At 44.3% G+C, this 19,728-nt stretch overlaps 1 protein-coding gene across 1 annotated transcript; it reads left to right on the plus strand.

The window, feature by feature from the left end:
• Window positions 1-540: 540 nt before the first annotated feature.
• Window positions 541-15,849, plus strand: CNMD (chondromodulin). The gene is made up of 6 exons (XM_090024758.1): window positions 541-799; window positions 5,575-5,715; window positions 7,424-7,537; window positions 11,004-11,157; window positions 12,505-12,707; window positions 15,173-15,849. The coding sequence occupies exons 1-6, from the start codon at window positions 593-595 to the stop codon at window positions 15,386-15,388; spliced, it is 1,035 nt and encodes a 344-aa protein (XP_089880884.1). The 5' UTR covers window positions 541-592; the 3' UTR covers window positions 15,389-15,849.
• The last annotated feature ends 3,879 nt before the right edge of the window (window positions 15,850-19,728 follow it).

Genomic DNA, 19,728 nt, shown 5'->3' on the forward strand with positions numbered 1-19,728 from the left:
CCAGGCAGGGGCTGCCTTGACTCTCAGGTGGGGTGCCTTGAGGTTTGAGCAAAGAAGTCTCAAAGGAAAAACTTCCTCACGTTAGTTGGGTTAGGGCACGCACACTCCCACAAGTTTGGTTTTCAGAATTATTTTAGCCCTCGGGGAATTGGGGGCAGTATTTTATGCTGCAGTGTTTTGAATCATCTTCTACGGTGGTGATACAGTTCACGTGTTTCCCTTTATTTTGAGGGGGCCCAAAGGGTTTGGGATAAGGAAATGTTTCAGGGGGTGCCCGGAGGCTGAGGAGGGGGATGAGAGTGTGAAGGGGCGCCTGGAGGCTGAGGAGGGAGACTTGAGTGAAAGAGGGGACACCCGGAGGCTGAGGAGGGGGACGTGAGTGTAAAGGGGCGCCTGGAGGCGGAAGGCGGGCTCGGGCTGCCGCCGCCCCCAGAGGCAGCCGCAGCCGCAGCCGCGGGGAGCGGGCGGGACGCCGGACGCCGCCTCCCCTGGCAGCAGGGCGCGGGCGGGGGCAGGGGCGGGGCGGTGCCGGACCAGCCCCGTGGCGGTGGCCGCGCCGCGCGGAGGGCGAGGGGCAGAGGCGGCTGCAGCCATGGGCGAGGGCGCGGGCGCGGAGAAGGTGCCCCTGGCGCTGGCGGGCCCGGCCGAGGCGGAGCGGGGGCTCCCGCCCGCCTACGCGGCGGCGGCGAGGCCGGGCCGGCTGCTGCGCACGGGCGCGGCGGTGCTGGGCGGCGGGGCGCTGCTGCTGCTCGTCGGCGCCATCGGCGCCTTCTACTTCTGGCAGGGCAGCGACCAGCACGTGAGCGGGGCCAGGGGGCGGGAGGGGTGGCGGGGAGAGCCCGGCCGGCGGCGGCCTGCCCCGGCACCCACCCCCGCGACGGAGCCTCTCGCCTGGCATCCCGCGGACCGGCACCCCCTAGGCGAAGCGCGTGTCGTCTGGGATCCCACAGGCAAGCCCCGGGGATTCCCCGGGCAAAGCCTTGTAGTCCGGGATCCGAGAGTGCACCCTGGGGTCCCCAGGACAACGCCTTGTAGGCTGGGATCCTGCGCCAGGGGCTCCCCACGTGCGTGTGCCCAAGGGCACGTCCCAATTTAAAAGGAAAAGCAGCGGGTGCCAATCTGGATATTAAAGTTTCAAATGGAGATCAATCCGATCATCTCATCCATTACTTAAAATTGCTTTAGATCCGCAGCTTCCCTTTACTTCGTCTTCGTGTGAAGTTTTATCCACGGCGCCCACTTGCGAACCGCTGCTGTAGACCCACAAGCGCGTTGTCCCACGTGAGGTACCTGCGAGGCGTCCAAATTAACGCGCCGCCTCAGACCAGTCCGGGCTAAGCCTCCTGTGTCCCCCCCCCCCCCATCCCTTTATGCAAGTCAAATCCTGGACCAGCCTGCTCATCTCTTTTAAGTCCCCCTGAGTGCCTGTGAAGCACTGATATAATGCTTCCCCGCTGTGATAACTGGGGCTAATTTGAGGGAACTGCCATTCAAGCTGCCTGTATAAAGGACTGTCCTGCTCCTGTTCTGATGTTAAACCTGCCTGTCTTTCTAGCTCAGGTGTTCAGTTTAACACAAGCCAAGTGCCCCTAAAACAGAAGCAGACCCAGAGCCAAGCAGTTCAGTATATGTTAAGTGCCATTGTGGCTCTGCAAAGTTGCTCCTTTTCAGGCGAGGATGATCTAGCTTGCTAACTTTAATACATCCTAACTGTAATATGTCCAGTGAATGTGTGACTACACCCCACATCTCAGTTCTTGCAGGCTCCAGAACATGCGCCTAGAGCAGCCCTCAACCTTGTTGGACTTAACTCAGCCCTCAGAAAACACAAGGTCTTAACTGGTTTTTTTGAGGACAGGAAAGTAGAGTGATTTTTCTGATGCAAAGAACTCCGAAAGGTCTAAATGGTCACAACAGGTCTGAATGATTTTGATACTGTGGATTTCTATTTGAGTTCATCTTGTGAATCATGTTTGCAGAGCCAACATTGCATGGCCCCCTGCGGGACCCTTGGAAGGACCTCAAGGGGCCCTGGTTGAGAATCACCAAGACAAATACTGCGATTAGGCTCCATAAACTCCCACCCTCCTCCCTCGCTTTCTGCCAGCTCCCACCTAGCAAATGTTCTGCACTGTTTGGGGTATAAAACTTATACAAGAGCATGAGCTCTTGAAGCAGGGAACATTGGGTTAAAGAGAACAAGGGACTAATTGAACTAAAGGGTGTAGTAGAGATCAGTTATAGCAATAAATGCTCTTCTTTCAATGTGGCAAAATAGTTTCAGTCCTGTAAGGAAGGACTTTCAGTAAAGTTTTGTCAAGCTGATTTAAATAAGGAAAGTCAAGATTGAACTAATTAAAGAATTATGAATGTAAATATTTTCATTTTGGAATTAGGGATTTTCAGACTGAGTCAAACTGCCTAAATTTAATTAGGTGCACAGTTCCACTGTACATTTCTCTTGGTAACTTGCCAATAAATTCGTTAAGTTAAGTTGGTATTTTTCATATAGGTCCAGAATGTTTTTGTCACCTGTCCATTTGGAGTCACATAAGAGAAGCTGATTCTAGTTAGGAAAGGGAATTTATCAATGTGAGCACTGACAAACACCACTTCTATTTTTGCTTATAAATTATCAGTTTGTTACCCTATCTTCACCCTTTCCCAGAAGAATCCTGTCGTTGGCAAATTCCAGCTATCAGAACAGAAAGGTGGTAAAAGAAATGCATCTATTTAACATGCCACATCGTCTGCATCTTCACCACAGACCATCCTTTGACAGTTAGCTATGCAACGCTGTATTTAATTAATAAATAAATTTGCTTTAAAAAATGTAAGGAACAACATTTTCACTCTTCATCTACAGGCTTGAATGCATTATGTATACATGTACAAGAATTTATATCATCTTCAGATTAAGATTTTTAAAAATTCAAGGATTTTTCTGAGCAGAAAGAATGTTTTTAATGTGGGGTATATATTCTGTATTTCACAGTATGCAAGTCAAAGTTTGAAGCCAAAATATTTACCCTTAAATTTCCACCTTGACTTATACACCGTCCCCTGCAAGCAGTGCTGCCTGGACCCTGCGCCAGTGCCCTGCCGCATGGGGAGGCAGCATGCTGGTGGGTTCCAGGGAAGTTAGATCAGGACCCTGGGAGCTCAGGTGGCACACGGCCCGCTGACAGTCTGTCCTGCTGGCCCCAGGGCTCACCGTTACCACGGAGGGTAGGACTGGGCCCTCCCCCCCGCCGCCCCCCCACAGCTCGGGGGCTGCCTGGCCCGGCAGCAGCTCACCCCCTGGCTGTGGTGGGGTGGGCAGGTTCCACCAAAATCAAGATCATGCCCGTTGCTGCTTCTGCCTTCAGCAGACTCCTATAACCAGCAGGACATTTGGTATTGCCCAGTAAAGCATTACTATGTAACTATGCAGCAACTACTGTGTGTTAAAATAGGCTAATGAGCTGTTGTCTACTATTTGTGAATATAGGTAGTAGTTTTACTACCTACTTAGCTAATGTACAGTTAGAGCTGATGGAACATCAGCCTGGGCAGCAGGAGGTGGGAGAACTGTTCCCTCCCCCAGGCAGCTGCCTGATGCCGAACCCGCTCTCTGAGATCAGAGCCAGCCCCAGCAGCTGCCTGCTGCCGAGGCAGGGGACAATGTCCCAGCCCTGGTTCCATTTTCAGAGCTGGGGCCTGGCAGCTGTCTGATGCTGGGGCAGGGGGCAATAACCCAGCCCCTGCTCCAGTCTCAGAGCAGGGGTGGGGGCATCAGGCAGCTACCTAGGGTAGGGGAGCAGGGTGGGAGGCAGCTGCCCTGGGGCTGGAACAGCTCTCCCTGCTCCTCCCGCAGTGTGGAGATGTGCTCCCAGGGAAAGCTTACTGCACAGGGCAGTAAATTAACTGTGCAGTAAGCTTTCTGCACATTAATTGCATGTGTGGATGCACCCATAGTGAACCTTCCATCACTGCAAAAATAAAACCAAGTATTTTGAAAATAAAAAAAAATTACAGGACAATTGGGTTGAGCTTACACTCCTGAAAGAAAATACACTCAGCCTTCTACATTCTGGAAACCTCTTTTTCAGGTACTTACTGCCATCAAACAAGATCTTCCTGCAAATGGGAACCCCAGATGGCTATACTGATGATTAGAGTAAATTGAAGTTAATTTTTGCCCTTAGCAATTTGTGTGAGCTACTCATCCCAGTTGTACCATTATGGAGCTGCTCTCAGCCGGATCCTGAAGAACTGGGAGGGGTGGTTCCTGAACCCAGAGCTGCCACCAGCTCTGAGCAGGTTCCAGATGTGGGACTGTCAGGTTGGTTCACTTGATTGTCAGGTGCAGCCACTGATAGACCTGGGGTAGGTTCAAGACCCTGAGAGCTCATTGTCATACCCAGCCCTGGATAGTTTCAGGGACAGTTTGGGACCTCAAGATATCCCTGGCCCGGTCTGACAATCAGGTAGGATGCTTCTAGAATGACCCAGTGTCATACATGGTTTTTAGAAGTTTCAGGATCCTGGCCCTCTTGGGGCCCCCCTGCCACCATCCCAGGAACCCCATGCCCCCAGACATCTGAAGATGGCATGTTCAGCCCAGCTCCCCACAGCCTGGCATTTTAAAAGAGACTTGGAAAGGCTGCTGGGCTTGGGATTAGTCAGGTTCCCAGGGCACGAAGCCCATCTCAGCTTACTCAGGAACCTTGCAACTTGTTGCCCCAGCTGGCCATTTTCAGCATCAAGACCAGAGCTGTCCCGGTTGCTGAACCTTATTCCCACAGTGATGCTGACAATTAGCTGAGGTTGGGGAGGGAGCAGTCACCTTAGGTTTCACTGAGTTCTCTGACTTCCCATCACCCAAAGGGTAACATGCCACACATTCAATTTAAAGTTTGGTGGAAAATAGATGCAAAATGTTCTACATTTTTCAAGCGATATATTTATGGCTGGTTGGCCATTTTTATCATGTGATAATTACTTTTTACATGTAACATGCCTACATTTATTGTGCAATTAACCAGCTTATTGAACAATATAACGTCAGGAAATTCTCCCCACAGCATAATTTAGAAAAGCTCCTTAGGCCCCCATTACACTGAACATTTATACCACAATCCCAGGCTTCCCTGAACTGGCAGATAGAATGGGTGCGATTGGGATCTGATCCCAGATCCAAACTATCATGCCTCCAGCCATGCATGGGTGGCATGACAGATGATGTGATTTTTGGGATTGAGGATAAGATCCCATGGTGCCTTTAAATGAACATGTGCCAGGGGCCTAAATCACACTTAACCTATTCCTCATTTTAGTTTTGCTGATGTCAAAATATCAGTAAAAAGTGCTTGCCTGTGAATACCATTCTTTGGGGTATTAGTGGGATTTTGACTTTGGCACGATAGTAAGTATGAATAAAAACGTGTAAGTATGAATAAAAGCCAGGAACTGAAGGGGGATATGACAGTCAGATTGGCATATGACTTGGTCTAAAAGTGAAAGACAGGAAGATACAAACCACCACCCCCCCCCCCCCAAAAAAGAATGATAATATTCTTTATTCCATTTCAGGTTTATAATGTTCATTATACTATGAGTATTAATGGAAAAGTACAAGAAGGATCAATGGAAATAGATACTGGAAACAACCTAGAGACCTTTAAAACTGGAAGTGGAAGTGAAGAGGCTGTAGAAGTGCATGATTTCCAGATTGTAAGTACAATCATTCAGGTCTTTCAAATTAGACATTGTCTACCATTGGACTCCATGTGTATGCTGGCAGAATTAGTGCAGCTCTGCACCCGAGCCAATATTCCCAGCTTCTCTGTAAAGCTAATTAGCTGAGGTGAAACACTGTACTTTGTGACTATATTGCTTCCAGTATCCGAGCTGCTTCACACATTTCTATACAGCATTGCGTTGTTCCCTGAAAACATCTCCTAAGGTGCCCCATTGAAGTCAGTGGAAAAATTCGCATTGACTTTAGAGGAAGCAAGGTTAAGCTTTAAGCCAAAGAAATGCAACATCTAAAACAAAACCAGGTAGAGAAAGCTGGTGAGGGAAGTTATGTGGGTTCTGCTGGCCTTGCCCTTCCCCACTTGTTAAGTCCAGGAACAGAAGAGGAAGTGGCTTCCTGCCTTCTGTGCATGCATAGGGATAGTTATGTATGTTTGGAAAAACCTTGAATCCCCAAACAGTCTGCAGTTGTTGGCAGTATAGTCTGGGATCATAGCATCAGCCTTACTGACAGCTGAACTATAAAGTTGGTGGTGAGCCTCTAGTCATGTGCCTTCACTATTCCACATCTGTACAGAAATGCCATCTCAGTGGAAATCCAATGAATTCTTCTAGCTCTGGCCCCTCACGACAGCTATTAGCTGCTGCGTAAGTGCAGCCAAATATTCAACAGAGACCTAGGAACAATTACAACTGGTTGGGTGTCTACAGATGAGTATGTGGGGCAGAAATTGGCTGCCAAGGCTAACTGACTGAGGTAAATGAGCTCTGCTTTCACTTACTGAGTGCTGGGGTCAGGGTCCAGGAAAGCAAAAGGGCCAACTTAAGTTTTGAGTCCCAAAGAGTTGAAATGTAAGCTGAACAGACTATTGAGGAAATACACCTTATGTTAGTGGCAGAGGAAACCCATTAGTAACCCTTAGAAAAGTTGGCATCCAAGTGTATTTGCTTGTTCATTTGCTAGTCTAGGGCTGTAAGCAAAGCAGAGCTATGACACTGGGATGAGTAGCTCACACAAATTGCTAAGGGCACGAATATCTGTGTTTTAAGAAATGCATTGACCATAACTAATGGCATTTTTGCAAAACGGTTTCCCTCCTTGGTGAGGTATCTCAAAAACATGAATGGCCCATTCCAAAGTAGCCTTATTGACACTGCACATCTCTTTCTGCCCAATAGTTAAGCAGAGCAGTTTTCATGGATCACATAATCGTTGTAGAGATCCTTTCCTTTGCTCCCTCTGTATGAAACAAAATAGAGCAAGATGGCAGGTGGGGAGGGGGTAAAAAAAATGCTAAGATTATAAGGACAGGGGGGTTTTTTGATCCACCTAATGTGTGGGGAAAACCAGACTCATGGGGAATTGAGGAAGAGGAGAAGATTCGAGAAAGACTAACCTTTGCATAAAACATATAGTCTGCACCTTTTTTCCAAGCAGTCTCGAATTCCAAGATGTTAGAAATGTAGGAATTGCGTGTCATTTGTTTAGAATTATAAAAACACATATTACAACAAACACTGGAATTCTGCCTTTGTTCTCTATGTGCTGGGTCTGCTTCAATAGAAATTGCACAAAATGCAGCAAGTTGCTTACACTTGGCTTGGACATAGTTTCTCTGTGGTCTTGTTGTAAGCAGTTGGATGACACATTAATGGAGGTAACCATGAAATATCTGTTTTGTAGGGCATAACCGGAATCCGTTTTGCCGGAGGAGAAAAATGCTACATTAAAGCACAAGCTAAAGCTCGTGTTCCTGAAGTGGATACCATGACTAAAGAGAGCCTCTCATTTGAGCTGGTAGGGAGAAATCTTTTAAGATACTTAATAAACCCATAAGACTTTTAAAGGACATTTAAATACAATGATCTGGTTGGTCAGCAAGTGCCCTGGAAGGGAAGAGAAAATGCCTCTGAGAAAAACTGATAAGGAAAAATTAGTTGCTCTAACCAATCCAGACAGTGGTTTGGATGAGCTTTTAGGAGAGTTGTGTCTAGACTGGACCAGAGGGAGGGATCCTGTTGATCAAGATCTTTGAGAAAGGGTGTAAAAAGGAATCTTCTTGGTGCATTGGGAAAAAACTTGAAGTCCAAAGCAAAAGAAAAATTTAACTGACCTTAGACCTGCTAGTTTAAAAATGGGTTTCCCAAACCAGACTTGATTCTAGGGCATTGATTTAAGGTAGCATTTTGTTCTAAGGGACTACAAATTTTGGGCTGAAATGCTGTGACCATAGTTTTCAAACAGGGATGTCTGCACCTCATGTTTGCAAAAAGCCTTTTTTTGTAGGTGTTTCAAAATTAAGCTTCCCAGGGACCAGACCCTGAGCACTTTGCCCACATTGTTCCACTGACTTCCCTGGCTCTGTGTCATTCCACACTCTTCACTGTGGCAGAGGGCCCCAGTAAGGGAAGGCAACAGGACTGCAGTAACACAAAGTACCTACAACCTCTGCCTTGTCAGGGGTTGGACAAGAATCAGACAAAGTAGCCAGAACTGGCTGGAGAATTTAAAGTAAAAGCAGAAAATAATTGACTGATAGCAACATCAGCCCGCACGGAGCTTCCAACAGAGAATAAGCCACCCTGCCACAGCAGAAAGCCATACTTTTCTTCTCTTTGGGAGCATGAAATCTGCATTTCCAGTCCCAGCAAAAATAAACCTTGTCCAGTTATAGTAACTATAGGACTTTGTGCGAGTGCACCATAAATCAAATCAGTCCCAAGTTGGGGGCTGGAAAGTCTGAGGCTTTCCTCACACAGATCACCTTTGAAGGAAAAGAATTAAGTTCCTCAGATTCTGGGCTCAGTTTTTACAGATGTGAGGAATCCCCACAAGGCCATGGTTGTCTTGTGCCTCAGCACTCCCTATAAAGTGACCCAACTGCCTTGCATTGGGCACCGCTCCAAAACCTTAAAAGCTGCACTGCCAGTGAGGCCGAACCTACCTGGCAGCCCCCAGAACCTCTCCTTGGAGACTGCCTGGCACAGAAACACTTTGCACAAAATGGAATACAGACCAGCTCAGGATTACTTCTGTGCCTGTTTCCCATCAGGTCCTATTACTGTATGCTGATTCCCCAGCCCCAGAGCTACAAGCATAACTACAGTAGAAGCAGCTGTGGTTTGAATGTGGAATGGATAGAGCCCTGATTTCCTCCTACTAGTGCATTAGCTTTAAGATGGGAGAAAGAAATAATTTAAAAAAAAATTCTGTGCGATTGACAAAATCTCATTTGCTAGTTCAGCAGCATCTGCTGAGATTTTTAACACAGCATAATAAACCTATTCTCTGCTTCGTGACACTGCAATATATGTCCTCTCTGCCCAACCTAAGAAGCTGCAGCTTTTATTCCACTGGTAGGAATAAAAAGCTGGGAAATAAAAAGCTGGGTAGGTAGAAAAAGAACTGCTGAGGTTCTCAGGATGATTTGCCTCAGGGAGGTTGTAAATGTCAAAACCATCTCCCACTTCCTCTCCTTGTGCTTTGACACCAAGATGGGAGAAAATTATGGTGTTAAAAAAAACAAACAAAAAAACCCCAGAAGTTGTGCAGTGAAGGTAGTCTGAATGACAATTTACTGTACTCTGTGCTGCTATAATTAATATGCATTTACTTAATGAGAGGGAGCAAGCAGCTCTCTAAAACTAACGGGGAGAGCACCAAAGGTCAGAACTAAATCCTTTTGAAGGAATGCCAGACTTCCATTGAATTCACTGGGGGCTGGATCAACCCCCTTTCATTATTTTAAGGAGCTGTGGTCTCTCTTGCCTAATTGGGATAGTTTAACATTATTAAGTAAAGGCAATGTCTTTCTATTGAAAATAGAAGTAAGTTGCCATCATGCAATGTTATACCTCTACTGGTAAAACAGATGTTCCTCCACGGTTGCAGAAGTGTTTGCTATCCTGATTTTTGCCTGCAATTTTTTTTTTACCATGCTACTTACTATATATTGCCCTGAAAGGCATGCATCAGAGACTAGATGATTTGCCAACTTGATGCTACATTGAAACATGGAGAATTCTTCATTGCCTGACTTACCTGATTATAAATGTCACCTCAATTGTTGCATTAGTCAATTTTGGCATCTACAGTTAAATATATATACACATATATATAAATCTTTTGTTCCAATACATATCTAATTATAACCTATATTGAGCATAAACTGGTTCATTAAATAAATGTGTAGATATCAGAAGTCCATTTACTCACAGGGTTGGGGAAAATTTCTTTGGAGATCAACAACTGGATTATTTTTCTTATCTAGATCCAGTTAAGTTTGGAGGTTTTTTGTTTTTATGGTGGGGATGTTGGGAAAAACTCAAATGGGAAAATATAAATAACATGCTGCTCTTGCTACAAAAACTGAATAGCGAATTTAGATTCCATGAGACCTACTATAAAAGTAAGTAAATATATTAAGGGAACAACTTGGCAAAATTAATTGATTCTAGTGGATTATCTACCAAATCTTAGTGACATACAGAGGCAATTCAGAAGTTTAACTTTGAAATCATACCAGTTTTCAGGATGCACAGGAGGCTTTTTAAAGAAGTTTCACTGCTGTTAATAAATAGCTACATTTTGTTTGTAAAATAAAACTTTGAACAAAAAAGTTTAAAGAATCAGTCATATTATTCTGAAGCTACAAACTGAAAACCTGCAGGGCATACTTCAAAATGAAAGCTCTTAACTTATACTTCAAATTCTTGGTCAACTGAACTGGGTCTACTAAACAAGACCTTTTATCAGACCCATCATATTAACTTTAAACTGGAAGTATCTGTATCCAAACCAGAACCTGCCCTAACTTTCAGGAGAGTGGCTATGTCTATTACAGCAACATCCTAAAATGAACAGGCCAACAACCCATAAACATTTTGAGCTGTTCTTAGTTTAAATCAGCTCAGTTCCACTCATGTTAGTGGACCTATACCAGTTTACATCAGCTAAGAAGCTGATCCTCTGGCCCAAATATAAGCCCTGTTAAAGAGAGTGGGCACAAAACCCTAGCCCCGTTAATGTGGAGGCTAGTTTTGCCGTTTGCCTCAGTGGTTCACTCCAGGAGTTTTTTCCATTGATGTCCATTTGATTAAGGCCCCACTTCGTGCAAGTAATTTGCAAGGCAGAACGATCTTCAGAAGCATATTTGGCATCAGTCTCGGCTGAAGCTGTGTTTGGTGCCTGGCTGTTGACATAAAGATGCACAGGTAACATATACAGGACACCGGATGAGAGGCTTTATACTCTTTACTTGCAGGAAGATGAAATCATGCCAGTTAAATTTGATGAAAATTCCCTTATCTGGGTAGCTGTGGACCAGCCTGTAAAGGACAAAAGTTTCCTGAGCTCCAAGATCCTAGAGCTGTGTGGAGATCTTCCAATTTTCTGGCTTCGACCAACATACACTAAAGGTATTATTAGAGGAAAAAAAAAAAAAAATTAAAAAGAGAGTGCCCCAACTCCTTTTTTCCTCCCTTCCAATAAATCTAAACCGCCAGGGCCTATAGCTATGAGATCTGTATCGTCATGGATCTAGTGTCCCTTTTCCCCAGCCTGCCTCCCAAGGTCTCTGCAGCCTAGTGCTGAGACCCATGATGGGAAACACCAAACTCCCCAAGTGAAACTCTCTGGCCTATTCTTCCCTTCCCTCCAGAACAGCTGTACCAAAGAATGTATATGAAGTTAAGTTCACCTTCAGGCCATCTGATTTCTTAGAATATGGAGGCGGGCAGGGAGAAGAGGCCATATAAAATTGTCAAAGGAGGCATAACCAACACCACTGTGAGGCCACAGCAAGCAGATTAGGAGGAGTTGGGCAGAGAATGTGACACTGGTGCCCAGGAGGTAGATAGGGAGTGGTGTTCAGGCACTGGGCAGGGAGATGAGGGAGGAAAAAAAGTACTGTACCTATTTGGTCCAATGGAGAAAAAAGGACTATGAAGGATGACTGGAAGGGTTTCCTGCAGAGGGCTGGTGGCAGAGGACAAGCGGAACTGCCTCTTCCTTGATGCTCTCAGAGTTTAGTATTAAATATTTAGTAGAAAGATAAGAGTGAGTGATACTACAGCATCTGGAGGGTGCAACTTGCTGGTATATTTTTTACATGACCAACAAAACAAAACTTGCTAAATTAAAAATTTCGAACATTTCCTGTGCCTGGCATATGAGCACTAATCATCAAAAAAGTACTATGAGAGATAACTAAGCCACTTTTTCAGGTCTCACACGTCCTCCTTCAAGCCACTTCTTTTTCTATCATAAATCCATGCTTTGGAAATTTCAAAAAGTTGCAGTTGCTCTGCTTGAGAGCTGACTATGTAAGCTGGACTTCAGGAAGAATGTGGTTTAGCATTGGTATAGGCTACCTACAGAGACTGTGAAATCTGCATCCTTGGACATTTTTAAGAACATATTGAACGAACACTGGTCTGGGATGATCCTGCCTTGAGCAGGCGGCTGGACTTATGACATCCCAAGATGTCTTCCAGCTCTGTTTTCTTTCAACATTCATTTCTGTGAATGTCACTGGCCAGCAGCTCAGTGGGTCCAATGCCCTTCCCAAGTCTGCCCTTTTTTATTTGGGAAAAAAGGGGGGAAAAAAAATCTTGAAACATATGGAATTGCACAGTCTGTACATAGCTCCCATCTGGAGCCTACCTATCTTTGCAGTTACAATCCCGTTTTGTTGGATTGTCCATTCACAATGTTTTCCTTGAACTAGTGCAAGAACACATTTAAATCAGTGACTTCTTCTGCAGATAACCAAAGGGAGAAGAGAGAAATTGAGAGAAAAATACGCCAAGCAAATTTTGACATAAACCAAATTGAAGCCACTACAAAAGAAACAAGCACCAGGCCACCCACCGGGCAGCCACTTCAAGAGCCTGACCGCCAGTCTAATGACACTGAGCCCAGTAGCCACGAATCTGATCAAATACTTAATCCAGATAACCCGTATTATGTAAGTATACATCTGCACTAGAATCCCCTTTGAAGTCATTTGACTTCTGCAGGTATTTAACATGTACTGGGTTTACATTTCTTTGTGCATATACTTCTCAAAATAGTTTCATACAGCTGTGCAGACATGTAAAATGGCGGATTCCTCCCTCTTCTCAGTCTCCATGGTATGGTGAGTAATTATAGCAGAACTGGATCATTCCTATCCAGGTGGCTCACAGCAGGTTGCCAAATTAAAGGCTCTTTGTTGTGGTTTTTACTTCAAAGGCCACCACATCTCTACTGAACTGGAACTCAGCAGCTGGTCAGAAAAGCAGCACCCTTTGAAATAAAACCAGCTGCAAACAGCTGTAGCACCTCAGGGGTCCCACATAGCTGCTTGATGTGGCTCTGTATGGTCCTGATTACTTTGAAAACCTCATTCACAGTGGGAGGGAGAAGGTAAAGAACCCAGCCTTGCAATGTATCTACGTTCTGCTGGATGGTGAATCTGTGTTTTTATTCTTTTCCTTTTATCAACAAGGGGTCAGTTATCTTTGTTGTACTTGAAATTCACAAGCCATATCAGTTCCAACCCTTGTTCCATTTGCTGTTTAGCTCTGCTCTGCCTGCTTCTCTCCCAGAAACCTGCAGAAGTGTACCTAAAAGCGTGTCTAAATTTATCCCAACCATGCAGTGGGTCCAATAAAAGATGTCACCCACAAGACCCCTTTCCTCTACCCATAACACTGACTTTATGAAGATAAGGACCAAGCCACGTCCATCTGGCCTCTGGGCTACTGCATTCCGGCTGGGTTTATGAGGAAATGAAGCAGCAAAAGAAGTCAGAGAGATGAGAGGGCCATGCTGTGGTCCTTGTTCTCCCTCCATCTCTGACATGATGCGATTTACAGAATGAAAATGTTAAGACACCCCATTGCTCTAAGCCTGCCCCACTGCAGCAGAACTATTAATAATCTCAGGAGCAGCTTCTACCCTCCTGTACCTACATCAGACAATTCATATCTATCATTTGGTGCAGCAGGAATAAAGTCACTTTAATAGGGCAGTGTCACAAAATCAACATCTCCTGCTTTGGAAAATAAGTTTCAACTTTGTCTTGACATTTAAGTAGCAGCAGGAAATCATTGCACTATGACAGTGTTCTACTCAGATGACACCTCTTAATTAGACTTAAAACAAATCACCTAGAACTAAATTGATTCCATTTCTTATGAATTCAGTTAATTACCAGACCCAAAGTCAGCACCAGAATTAAATCCCCGGTAGGGCCAGCCAGAAGGGATTATAACCCAGTTAGAAGGTGCAAGGGGTCTTTGAGGCAAACCGAGGAGCTTTCTGAAGAGCAACAGCAGTACAATTGGTGTAGGCTTCCCTGGGGACTCCTTACTGACAATCAACTCATTTTATACAGAAGGTACTTACTGGAAGATGCTCTCAATTTTCTGTAAGCACTGGGAAAGGAGGTCTTTGATTTATGAGACATGTTTAGCCCTGGCCTTAAGCAGACCCTTTCTGCTCTTTCCTTCTTCCTTTTAAGGAGCAATTTGGTATAACACAGAGCAGTAGATCAGGTCTCAGACCTGGGTTCTGCTTGCAGCTCTGCCACCGACCTGTGTAAGACCTGGGACAAGATTAGTTTGTCTTTCAGTACCTTGGCTTGTCAATCTCTAAATGGAGGACATGCTGCTCCTCTCTTTAGTAAGGGGCTTTGAGAGCAGTGGGTAAAAATGCAAGCATGAGTTAGACATAATTCTTCTTGTTCTTTATCACCAAAGAGGCACCAGAGGGAAATAATGGACTGAATAAAAAGAGCTAAGCCTTCTCCTACTTTCTCCCAGGAGGAGGAATAGAAAGGCTCTGATAGCCATGGAGTCTGTCAATATTCTCTGCCTCTCCCAATGCTGTAAATTCTTGCTTCCTGGCAAGACAGTGCAGTACAGCCAGTTCTCCAGAATTCACCACACAATGGAGAACAGGAGTGGTTGAAAAACAAGGTAAATGGATTCCGAGTATCAAAAAATCCTACAAAGCACAGGTTGTGAAATGGTCTTCTCAGGGAAGGTGATGCAATTGCAGCCACTTAAGACTTAGTTAAAGACAAGACTCAACAAAGCATTTGAAAGTGTTATGGTGGGGGGTGGGAAATAGTCCTGTACCCTGAGCTGGACGGGGTTGGATAACCTCATATGTCTCTGCCATCACTAATGTCTCTACCTTGGAGTTTACTGCTTTTAAACTTTTCATGACCTTAATGCTCTCAAAAAATTGGGAAAGCAAAATAATGATATGAAAGCAGAGGGCTGACTTCACATTGTGACCTATTTATTTACTTGGGCAATTCTAGTGTAGAAGTGGAGCAAAGAAATGGCAAATCAAGCCAAGATTGATGGGTAACACAAATGTGGAACATTTCTGTTTCTGTGTAACATACTTAAGAGACCATGTTTTTATTTTGTGTTTCAGCAATTTGAAGGTGAAGGAATGGCTTTTGACCCAATGCTGGACCATCAAGGCATATGCTGTAGTGAATGTAGACGAAGTTACACACAGTGCCAGAGAATCTGTGAACCTCTCATGGGCTTTTACCCTTGGCCATATAACTACCAAGGATGCCGTACTGCCTGCCGAATAATTATGCCTTGCAGATGGTGGGTGGCCCGTATCATGGGTCTTGTGTGAGATGGAGCAGTCAGAGCCTTGACCAAAAAATCAGCAGCTTGAAAAACTGATAAAAGACTACAGCCAAAGAAAGAAACATTACCAATTCTCATTTTTAAAAACACTAAGTTTATACTAATGTACCAAAATGAGGTCTGTTACTCCATCTGTAAATAAAACCTTAAATTAATATTTGATGAGCTTTACAAATGCCAAGCGTAACTTGTATTCTTCAAGTGAACTATGTGCTAAAAGCTATTGAATGTGGAATGCAAGATGTCCCAAAACAGATTATACTAACTTTGCTTATAAATAAGTTTAGAAGCTTGCTTATAAATTCAAATCTGGTATTTCATAATAAATCTGTCCCTTGTGAACTATATGTGAAAATTCATGTCCAATTAGGTGACTAGCTAACCTTGTACATTTGGGACTACCTTTCAACCATGTCGCTTACTTAAATAAATCACTAGTTAAGTGGCTCCCTGTTGTTACTCATACAGAGTTGCCAGATCATTATGAGCAGTTATAAACCAATTACAGCATACCTTTCCCACTAAGCTGCTCCGGGTAGAGAAGAATTAATGATAGCAGCAAAAAGAAAAGGCAAGAAAAAGAGGAGCCATCGAAAGGAATGTACACAGCCAGAGAACCACATGGCTTTGTACAACAGCACATCAAAGTAGCCCCAGAATCAAGTCTTGTATCCATGGCACCACTATAGCATCAGCTCTGTAACACCATTAGACAGAAAGGCACTTACATCCGGTTGTACACTGCAAAGAGCCTCAAGGCACTTCAGAATCTATGATAGCTGCTTTACTTACATGTCCTTAACCTAGAAGCCTTCAAGGCCAGATTGTGATCCTTGAGGACCCCTCATGGGTGTCATGTGAAGCTCCATTGGCTTCAGCAGAACTACACAAGTGAGTAACTGCTCTCCAGCCCAAGTAGAGAGCTTGCAATGTGGCTGCTGATTTCATAGATGTTAGGGCTGGAAGGGACCTCGGAAGATCATCGAGTCCAGCCAAAGGGCAGGAAGTCAGCTGGGGTCATAGGATCCCAGCAAGATAAGCATCCAATTTGCTCTTGAAGGTGTTCAATGTAGGTGCTTGAACCACCTCCAATGGCAGGCTGTTCCAGACCTTGGGGGCTCGGGCAGTAAAGAAATTCTTCATGTCCAGCCTGAAACAGTCATGGAGGAGTTTGTGACCGTTCGACCTCATCATCCCTTGGGGCGCCCTGCTGAACAAACGTTCCCCCAGATACTGGTGGTCACCCCTGATAAACTTATAGGTGGCCATCAGATCACCCCTGAGCCTGCGCTTTTCCAGGCTAAAGAGCCCCATAGGTCTCAGCCTGTCGTCATAAGGTCTTGTTTTCCTGACCTCTGATCATGCATGTGGCTCTTCTCTGGACTCTCTCAAGCTTCTCCACATCCTTTTTGAATTGTGAGGCCCAAAACTGGATGCGGTACTCCAGCGGCAGCTTCACCAAGCCTGAGTACAGGGGGAGAATGACATCCCGGGATTTGCTTGAGAAGCATCTATGGATGCAAGCCAGCATTTTTGTCGCTTTACTAGCCGCAGCATCGCATTGAAGGCTCATGATGTTGAAACAGATACTGTACAAATATTGGGATTGATCTTACAAAGTACAAAAAACCTCCCTAATGAAGGTACTGGAAGCTGAGACACTTGCAGGATGGCTCTCATCTTAGATTTCTACCTTTAAAGGATACAGTGCTAGATTCTGCAATCCTTGCACTGGGTAGCAAGTACTCTTTCAACAGTCCCACTAAAACGATGGGACTACCCACAGAATAAAGGGTGCTTCACTTTCCCACTCTATGAATGAATGGTACAAGTTTGTTATATTCTTTGCTGGAATGTTGTGGAGTTGCAAACATTCTGAGGTATTGCCAGGTTGCCAGTGGTACCAATACCAGGGACAGCGGGAGAGAGAAAAAAATTGACAAAGATGGATTACAGAAATAAGACAAAGCAGTATATCAAAATGGCAGTGTTAAACGAAGAGGGTGGGATGAGCGCAGAACTTTCCTCTGACTAATCAGATTCTCACTTCTTCATATTCACCATCTCCCTTAAAGTGAGAAACCTTTTTTCTTTAATAAATTACAAAGATGTAATTGAAGATGTTGGCATTGGATTTTAGAGCCTGTTCGATTTGAGGTTGATTATTAAGTCAACCTCAATCACTGTGTGGTTGAGCACAGCACTTGGATGCTAAGGCACTTAGATAATGTCTAGATTTTTCCCCATATTTTTTTAAATACAGATTAAACAAAAGTCCTTAAAAAAGGTTTGTTTTCTGCAATTTTTCATATGCTATAGGCCTTAGCAGTTGCCTACAAATGTATGTTCAAAAACTGTAGGCAGAAGGAAAGCAGCAGTGAAAGCAATGCTTTAGAAGGGGGGAGGAAAAGCAAGAAGAGGGCACATATAAATGGACCACATTCCACTATCAGTCCTTTGTTCATCTAACCTACTGATCAGTGCAAAAGAGCATGAAGCTGAATCTAGGAGGTAATAAGAATATCAGAAATCTTTTCCATCTCTTATGGGCATGAATATTTGGTTCAAAATACTTAATCATCTTTAATTGTGAAGGGGTTTGTATTATTTTTGCCCCAGTGCAAATATACCCCTACACAGTAGGTTTACCACATTCTTAGGATGCTTCAAAAACACTGACACATACAGAACTCAAGTCTGGAGTATTTTGTGGCACATACAAGAGAAATAAAATGCTTGGGTGCATGTTTTGACTTGTAAGGTCACTGAGGCATGGGTGCATGAATGGAGTAACTAACGGAGAAGCAAACCGTCCCAATTAAAATGCCACACTCCCAAAAATATTACCCCACCCCCAAACAGTGGGAAATTTAGCAATGGGCAAATAAATTTCCTCTTGCTTTCAAACAGTGCAGGTGAGCTTTGGTTAGTATATGACCTCTTCCCAAGTTAACTAATTGCATTGATCCACCAGCACCTTTCAACTTTGTGCCTTTTCAGGCCAGCCTGCTCCATTCACCCCTCTGATCTCTGATGATTACAGCAAACAGACATCACCACCCATTGTGAATTTTGAGGTACATTTGCGTTCTGCCCTTTCCTGCTCAAATGCTGCAGGAATGTAGACTTTGGAAGCCTGCTCATGTTGTCATCCTTAATGGCTCTGAGGTTGTAGAGGGAGAGGCAAGAGAGAAGTCTACAGTCCACCTTTTTTGTTTTTGCTCACACACCTAAACACAACATTAAAAATACTTAGCCCCAGATCCGTCTAGCTAACCATGACAGCACAATATAGCTTCTTTTTGTGGGAGTGGCAGGAGAGCAAAGGAGACACAGCAGGTTTTGAAATCGCTGAATCTCCCAAATTTCCCTATATCCTGCATTTATAGAGAGTTTACTTCAATATGCTAATAAACATTTTTCTGATTGGTTTAATTCAAATGGAAAAACCTGTAAAGTTTTAGTGAAACTTCTGGAACTGGACTGAACCAGTTTTCTTACAGACTTGCAAGGTGTCTAGTTGACATGTATGTCCTTATGAAAGTAACAATCCTAAAAGGGAGGATTGCTTCTCTCTTTCCTTTACCCAATGCCACTTGCTGCTGCTCTATGTTCTTTTTGCCTTAGTTTATGTTCTTGGCTGGTAAGGCCACTTTGTTTTTATAACTTGTCTAAGAAACTTAATATAGCTATATCTATTATATAATACACATACATTAACACATTCTGCTATATTAATCACTACTACTAACATTTTAAGCCAAAGCTATAATATAGTATTTTTCAATTATCTATTTTAAAGCCTTCTTTTATAAAGGCTCCTTTCAGGCCTTGTGCTCTACTTAATTTGATCTCATTACTGGTTTAACTGGATAGATTGATTGCTTTCTTTGCTTTATTGGCCAGGCTGGTTTGTCAGGTCTGTAAAGGGCTCATTCTGCAATCACTCAGAAACAGGCTTTGTGGCCTTCTGCTTTAGCCACACTTCTCAGCTTGTCCTAGGTCCCTTGAAACTGGCTGGCAGCAAGGACATCTATACAGGTGCTCTGGCTCAAGGTGAGGGGCACTTTAATTAGAAATGCTTGAAGCATCACGGGTATTCAGTGTCCTGCGCTCCAGAATGGCAGCAGAGGTGCTTGAACTAAAGCTTTAGTTTAGTTCAACCACCCCTGTCACTTTTTTGAAGTGTGGGGATGCTAAATACACGTGCCAAGGAGGCTGCTAGAGTGTGTTAATTAGCACACTCCGCCCGACTTGATTAACGGAAGGACAGTTCAACAGCCACAACAGATCACAGGATGCATGTGTGGAATGACTAACCAAGGC

This window comes from Crocodylus siamensis, chromosome 1, assembly GCF_052110815.1.
Source record: "Crocodylus siamensis isolate JL-2025a chromosome 1, ASM5211081v1, whole genome shotgun sequence".
Taxonomy (NCBI): domain Eukaryota; kingdom Metazoa; phylum Chordata; order Crocodylia; family Crocodylidae; genus Crocodylus; species Crocodylus siamensis.